The 8,023-nt window shown below is 32.1% G+C and overlaps 1 protein-coding gene across 3 annotated transcripts; it reads left to right on the top strand.

The window, feature by feature from the left end:
- Positions 1 to 2,148: 2,148 nt before the first annotated feature.
- Positions 2,149 to 6,083, top strand: LOC21386844 (U2 small nuclear ribonucleoprotein B'' 2). Of its 3 annotated transcripts, XM_024164450.1 has the most exons (6): positions 2,149 to 2,257; positions 3,045 to 3,217; positions 5,041 to 5,134; positions 5,228 to 5,307; positions 5,439 to 5,735; positions 5,840 to 6,083. In XM_024164450.1, the coding sequence occupies exons 1-5, from the start codon at positions 2,185 to 2,187 to the stop codon at positions 5,715 to 5,717; spliced, it is 699 nt and encodes a 232-aa protein (XP_024020218.1). In that variant the 5' UTR covers positions 2,149 to 2,184; the 3' UTR covers positions 5,718 to 5,735; positions 5,840 to 6,083. The 3 variants fall into 3 exon arrangements, with proteins under 3 accessions (XP_024020218.1, XP_024020217.1, XP_024020219.1); XM_024164449.1 differs by having other exon boundaries at positions 5,439 to 6,083; XM_024164451.1 differs by lacking the exons at positions 2,149 to 2,257; positions 3,045 to 3,217 and adding an exon at positions 3,664 to 3,804 and having other exon boundaries at positions 5,439 to 6,082.
- Positions 6,084 to 8,023: the final 1,940 nt, after the last annotated feature.

Here is an 8,023-nt window from a genome sequence, read left to right as displayed (position 1 = left end):
CGGAACAGACTTTCGTAAGTATTTTTACTTTTCATATTAAATTTTTTTATACTGAAATAGTGGTTTTATAACACGTAAAAATAATTATAATGTCTTATTATGTAGAACACCCTGGAGGAGGAGAGACAAATGCAGATATTACAGACTACTTCAAGCTCGACTAGACCCCCCCTTGACGAGCATGGGGTTTTAGAGCAAGTTATTGGCATGCGTAGAGGACATAAGATAGGAGTAGGTCCGACGCTCTCCCAAAAGCATTACTCCGGGGCTTCTCCTTCATCTGCTGGTTCATTCTCGGACGCAACATCATCGGCTCAACCTGACCCACAGGAACAAATGAAGATTTATGACAATCAGGTGAAGATGTTAGAGTTGGTGTCTAAATTGCAGCCCAACATCCAATTACCTACGATTGCTCGTCCAGAACCAGTTGACCTAGACGCTCCTCTGCCTCCTTCAGATGATGACAGTCCTGATGATGATTCAGATGTTGGCGATGCTGTAAACTTAGACGATTAGTTCCGTTATATGTACTTTTTTTATTTTTCACTTTATTTAGACTTTTATATTTTTTTGAACATTATATATGCACTTCATGTAGTATTCATAATATATTTTATAAATTTATTTAGATTTATTATTTTTAATATTAATTTATATTTCACTTTTCATGTATCTTAATAAATTATATTCAGTATGTAACATAATAATGTTTAATTAAAATTATTAAAAATTAATTAATTGCCATTTTTAAAAAAATTGAAAAAAAATTTTATTTTAGTTTTTTGCGACGACTTTTTATACTTGTCATCGTAAAAAAGGAAGATTATTTGCGACGACATTTTGAAATTTTTCGTCGCAAAAAATATTATATCACGAGAATTTCACAACGGCGTATTAGCGACGCTTATCGTCGCAAAAAAAAATATGTCGTCACAAATATATTTGCGACGACACTGTGGCGTCGCAAAAAAAGTTTTTGCGACTAATTTTTTACAACGACATATCTGCGACGACATGTTGTCGCCAAAACGATTATTTACGACGACACTGGGGTTTTTGCGACGACTTATTGTCGTTGTAAAAACCCCTTTTTCTTGTAGTGGTACACGGTAAAAAAATCTTTTCACTGCTATTTACTTCAAATATTTTAAATTTTACTATTTACTTAATTTAGTTTCAATGATATTTATAACAATTTCTACCATTTATATATCATGAAAATGTGATTTAATGAACTCCATAATTTATTAAATATGCATATACAGACCTAGACACTTTTTTAAATTTGATGTTCAAAATGGTGTCTAACCAATCATGTCATGACAAATCATTTATGAAATTTAAAATGTTTTTTTAAATGGGTTTTCATACTTTAATTTTTTTAGTCCGCTAATTGATATGTCAAAATATAATTAATTAGACACCATTTTAGATACCAAAAATTAACCAAGTAACCTTAATATATAGATATACATATGCATATTTATGATGGTATATTTTCACAACATTTAGAGGTACATTGTATTTTTTTTTTTTTGTAATATAGCATAATTGTTTTTTTCAAAAAAAAAAAGCAGAGAAAGAAGTAAATATACAAAATGATCACTTTAATCTATATTGATGATATGTCTTTAATTTAACAATAATGTCAATCTATCCATTTTGTGATTATTGAGATAATATGTGGGTAGTTATAAATTTGTATTAGTGATTTTAATGGTAGCTAACAAAGAATATGAATGTCATTACATGTAATTTCATATACTTATGTGTAAATATTACGACTTATTAACATTCTTTTATCTATCTCCTGCATAATAGACATATGATGTATTAAACTAAAAAAGAACATTTTCCCTCAGAAAAAATTGTTAAACTTACCTTTAAAAGTGTACCGGTATAAATTATTATCCCTTACTCTTAATTATTACTATTTTATTAATATAATTATTTAACTAAAAAATATATTAATTAAGAGTAAGGGATAAAAATAAGATTTTTCTCTTTCCAATTTAATCATACATGAAGGGGCCAAGGCCCAATATAGACAAGATGGGCCCGTACTAAAGGCCGGGCCCAAGTAATTCCCGCTTGCAGAGGAGAATGAGAAGAAGATTGTGTAGCTACTTCTAGGGCTGAGTCTGATCCCGCACAGAGACGGCTTTGAGTGACTTAGCAACCATGCTCTCCGGCGACACACCTCCCAATCAGACCATTTACATTAAGAATCTCAACGAGAAGATCAAGAAAGAAGGTAATTATTTCCCTATCAAAACCCCCCCATTCCATTTGTTTGGCTCCCGAGAATTGTAAGGAAAATATCAACAAGGTCCAAATTTTTTTTTATTCCTTTTTGTCTCGTCTCTACTCAGCTCTAATTTCGTAATAATCTGGACTTTGCAAGAGGAATTTTCCTTTTTTTGTTTTTTACAATACATTTATGATTTGGAACTTGGTTCGTTTAGCTTTCTGATGGAGCCTTGGAGGGTTTAGGTTTAGGTTTAGGTTTAGGGTTCAATTTGGAGCAAATGAGACTAATTGACGGAAAATGCGATCTGTTAAAGTTAGGCGGAACCGGTTCTAGTAGTTGAAGCTTGAGGAACTATATAATTTCATGCTATGCACTTTTTTTTTTTTTTGAAGACCTCACTTTGTTGCAAGATTTTATAGTATGAACTGGGTAATGATTAGTGAATATACTTACCTGGAGTCCGTTATTTACTGTGTAGAATTTGAATTCGTGGTTTTGAAGTGGAATTTTAACCATTCTAAGGATGTGAGAGTTTCTTTTGAATTTTGGCGCTTTTTGAGAGGCAGGGTGAGAATGAGATAATGGTTGTAGTTAAACTTGATAATGGGAGAAGATTTTACGAATAGGGAAGGGATTAGTTTTGCGATTAGTATTGTTGTAAGATTCGCGTTTTTTTTTTCTTGGTGGGGATGAACTTTAGGATATTTTAGCTTGATTTTGTTTCTTTTATGAATTATGATAAGCTTATGGTAATGCGATTTTGTGACATTAGACCTCCTTCATTTGGCAGAATTGAAGAGATCGCTTTACGCGTTATTCTCTCAATATGGAAGAATTTTGGACGTTGTTGCCTTGAAGACACTGAAGCTTCGGGGACAAGCATGGATCGCATTTAGTGAAGTGACCGCCGCAAGTAATGCTGTGCGGCAAATGCAGAACTTTCCGTTTTATGATAAGCCTATGGTGAGTCTTGCTATGCCAAGCTGTTGTTTTTGTTCTTTTTTTCTTATGTATGTTGGCTGTATGGTTGTTTGGGATCAGCGTCGATGTTGTTTAAATTCTAAATTTCAAGAACAATGTCCAATTTGTTACTCTATTTTTGCATTAGGTTTCTATTCTAAATTTCTTGTGTTACATGTGATGTTTGGCATATAAAATAAACAGCTGAAAAGCTAGTGAGCATTAAGAAAGAAGATTTATGTTGTGATAAGCCTTTACCTTAGGAGTTATTCATCATTTTGCTATGAACGGCATTAGCCAGTTGTCACGCAGCTGGAATAAGCTCTACTGTTAAGAAAAGAAAATGTCAATGTTAATGAATATTCTTTTGTTGTATGTTAAGATTTAACTTTGGGGAATTTGAGGGTGTGTTCGGCTGTCCAAAAAACTCAAAATAATGCAACTTCTCTCAATATGGAAGAATTTTGGACGTTGTTGCCTTGAAGACACTGAAGCTTCGGGGACAAGCATGGATCGCATTTAGTGAAGTGACCGCCGCAAGTAATGCTGTGCGGCAAATGCAGAACTTTCCGTTTTATGATAAGCCTATGGTGAGTCTTGCTATGCCAAGCTGTCGTTTTTGTTCTTTTTTTCTTATGTATGTTGGCTGTATGGTTGTTTGGGATCAGCATCGATGTTGTTTAAATTCTAAATTTCAAGAACAATGTCCAATTTGTTACTCTATTTTTGCATTAGGTTTCTATTCTAAATTTCTTGTGTTACATGTGATGTTTGGCATATAAAATAAACAGCTGAAAAGCTAGTGAGCATTAAGAAAGAAGATTTATGTTGTGATAAGCCTTTACCTTAGGAGTTATTCATCATTTTGCTATGAACGGCATTAGCCAGTTGTCACGCAGCTGGAATAAGCTCTACTGTTAAGAAAAGAAAATGTCAATGTTAAGGAATATTCTTTTGTTGTATGTTAAGATTTAACTTTGGGGAATTTGAGGGTGTGTTCGGCTGTCCAAAAAACTCAAAAAAATGCAACTCGAGTTCCAACTTTATTCAAGTTCATGTTCTTTTAAGTTTGAATTCGAGTTTGAACTCGAGTTTGGGATTAAAACTCGAGTTCAAGTGTCCCCTTTAACTTGAGTTCAGAAACTCAAACTCAAATTAATGAACAGTATTTTTTCTATTCTTAAAAATGTTATAACTTTTTCGTTTTAATCCTGATTGAGATGATTTTTTTTTCTATGCATTGACAACAAAAAGATGAATAAAACCCCACCCATATATCCTATTAAAATTTTTCATCACCATTGAGTTTTTATTAAAATACTATCTAAATGCAAATTAGTTTTGACTCACTCAAATACAAACTTAAAAAAAGATTCTTATCTCAAACTATAACTCAAATGTACACAACCAAACATAAACTCAAGTTACAACTTCAACTCAAGTTATAACTCAAATTCAACTCAAAAACTACACTCAAGTCACACTCCAAAAGAATTGGCCTTGAATCTGTTTGATTCCTTTTGCAGTAGTTCTCTACTTCTCTATAACTATGGCAGTCACTAATGCTTAGACTTGATGTTTTTGCCGTCTCTTTGTTATGTAATTTGCAACTTTCTGTCACCCGTGGACTGTTTGGACTGCTAAATGAGAAATATCCATATGGACTGCGCCTACCCACAAGACTTAAAATCGTAATTTGACATTAGAAAATGCATCTTATGTTTGAAAATGATGGTTTTGTTATATCCTTTCTTTTTTTTATTCACATGCATTACTTGGTTTTCTACCAACAAAAAGTGTATGTGACTTGTGATGATTTGGTGTAGCGAATTCAATATGCAAAGACAAAGTCAGATTGTGTTGCTAAAGCAGAAGGAAGCTTTGTTCCTAGAGAAAAGAAAAAGAAGCAAGAGGAAAAAGGTGACAAATTCATTTTCTGACTTATGATATATAGAAACTATGCATTTACAATAGTCTAGCTTCTCTGTATTTGACACAAATCTATTTGCCCAGCGGAAAGAAAGCGACGTGCAGAAGAAGGACAACAATCTGCTGCGCCTAATGACACAGGAGCTGAAAATGGGGTAACAACAGTAAGTTTTATCAGTACTTTTTCTATCATTTTCCATCTTCTCAGGTTGACCGGAATGCTTTTTTCAGTTTTTCCAATAAGTTGTGGTCTAGCATGCTCGTTTATGCTTCTGTTTCCATGAATTATATGCAGGCTCCATTCCGCCAAGGAAATATGAGAGCACAAGAAGCTGCAGCTCCAAATAATATACTTTTCATAGAGAATTTGCCCCATGAGACCAATAGTATGATGCTAGAATTGCTCTTCCGACAGTACCCAGGATTTAGGGAAGTTCGGATGATTGAGGCAAAGCCAGGTATTGCCTTTGTAGAGTTTGAAGACGATGTTCAATCATCCATGGCCATGCAGGCCCTTCAAGGGTTCAAAATTACTCCTCAGAACCCCATGGCCATTACTTTTGCAAAGAAGTAACCGACCTTTTTCGCTCAGGTAAGCATTGTTTGAGTTCATTTTTCAGGGAGATGTAATAGCTGAAGTGGTTTTACTCATGCTGTAGTCATGTAGATCCTCTTAACTGATTTTAGAATTTCCAGTAAAACCTGATTCATATCGAAGTTGAGAAACCAGTAGATGGTTCGAAGAGGAAATGAAAGGCGAGAAGGTGCAGAAGTGGTGTTGATGTAGTATATTTGTTTGATCCAATCAACTGATTGTTTAGATTGGTAGAGTATTTTTCTCATTACATATTACTCTCTCATTTACTTCTGTTTTTGTGATCAGAGCGAAACATGTGTTGATGGCTGAAAATAGCCGTTCCCCAAAAAATATGGTTACACATAATCCGATACAATGAGTAAAAACTAATAAAGTAGCAATAAAGGAAGACTACCAACATTAATTGCTCAAAACAAGTTTGGGTTAATAAAGTAGCAATAAAGGAAGACTACCAACATTAATTGCTCAAAACAAGTTTGGGTTAGTGAAAAAGGGATTCGGCTCTTTTCTCCCCTGTTCTCTCTTCCTGTTTTCCAATAATATCAAACGTTGATATTTGGCAACAGGGAACTGCCTTAACTTTTATTTCAAATTTTGTTTAGAAGGATGGTCCACATTTTGGAGAAGCTAATGGAAAAACCCATAGAAACAAATGGCTCATTTGGTTTATAGGTTCTATTTGTTTGGTTTATAGGTTTGAATAGAAATTTAAATTTTACTAGAGAAAATAGTTAACATCAATGCAAGTCCGTTTTACAAACAAACCAATTTGTACCTTTTCTTTTTTTCCCCGAGGAATTTCGATGCTGCCAGTACATAATGACAGTTTAATATTATGAATTTCAAGCTGATTTCAATGGCCTTTTTTTTTCTTTCCTCTCTTAAGACACTGACTCATAATTCAATTACTATATGCTCGTTTATTTTATGCGTTTAAATTTATAATTTTAATTCTGTTATAGTATTTTTTTTTAATAAAAAATTTAAATTTTAAATGTTAAAATTAAAAATCATTGATTTAAATGTATGAATTAAACGGGCCTTAGCACTTGGAGACTTTCACCGTATCACCTTGCACGATAGGACTTTAATGGATTCATTTGGATGGATATTGAATGTTTCAAGTGAAATGGATAATAGACTATAACATATTGGGAAAAAGAGACATACTTTTACTTTGATTGTTTGAGTTTAAATTTTTATCTTTTATTTTTTGTTAATATCTTAAATAACTATATTAATTAAAAGAGAATTTATCAAAAGTAAAAGTAAAAATTAAGACTCATGTTAAATGTAAGTACAGTAATATGTGACAAAAATATTTCTATTGAAGTTGGAATAATCTATTGTACTCAATAACGTAGTCTTTTGAAAACCATTAGTATGCCATAAGTTTTTACGTTAATGATATTTTATTAATTACTATCTAATTTATGTCTTTTTACATATTGATCTAGCAGTAAACTCACCATTCAATAATAAAGTATAGTCGCTTTTAAATTAAAGAAAATAATGTTTAATTTTTATCAAGTTTCTCTTAAGTCCAATTTGAAAGATAGAAGAAAGAAAACATGTTTACTGTTTTCAATTTGTCAAGAATCAAAACACAAGAAAATACCCATTGCAATTAGTAGTTATCTGGATTTTTCCATAAATAAAAAAGGACAATTAAAAATAGCATACCAGCAAGATGTAATATGGAATATCATACTAGTAACTGTAAGTTTGTTTAGTAGAGGAGTTTGAATCAAAATTCAAAGTTTTGATACACAGTTTCCTTTTGCACCAAAAAAAAAAAATTTAAATTTAAAAAGATTGTGTTATAATGTTTTTTCTCACACAAATTTTAAAAATTTGAATTCTTCCATTAACCAAACAAGCCTTGGAACAAATGGTAAATCATTTTTAAGTATTATATCTTTGTTCATTTAATATGGTTCTAAGATGATGTGATTCGTAACTATGCTTTAATAAAGAGTTCTTCTTCATACCTATAATTCACTCATTAAAAATTACAATTTTTCATATTTGTTTTCTGTTATTATTCCGTATTAAAAATTACCATTTTCCATATTTGTTTTCTGTTATCATTCCGTAGCATAGGATCTACTTATCATTCTCTTCTCAAGATGACTAACATATTAACAAAATCAGTACTTCCAGCACCCTTAAATGAGTAGACTTTTGACTTGCACTTCTTTCGTTGAGGGTCTACCGGGTAGGAACCTTTAGGTCCGTTTAAAATTTATTTTAAAATAATTTTATTTTTTATATGAAAATAT

Source organism: Morus notabilis, unplaced genomic scaffold, assembly GCF_000414095.1.
Source record: "Morus notabilis unplaced genomic scaffold, ASM41409v2 Scaffold859, whole genome shotgun sequence".
NCBI lineage: Eukaryota > Viridiplantae > Streptophyta > Magnoliopsida > Rosales > Moraceae > Morus > Morus notabilis.
The sequence above is the reverse complement of the archived record's forward strand: the minus strand, read 5'-3'. Positions and strand labels throughout refer to the sequence as shown.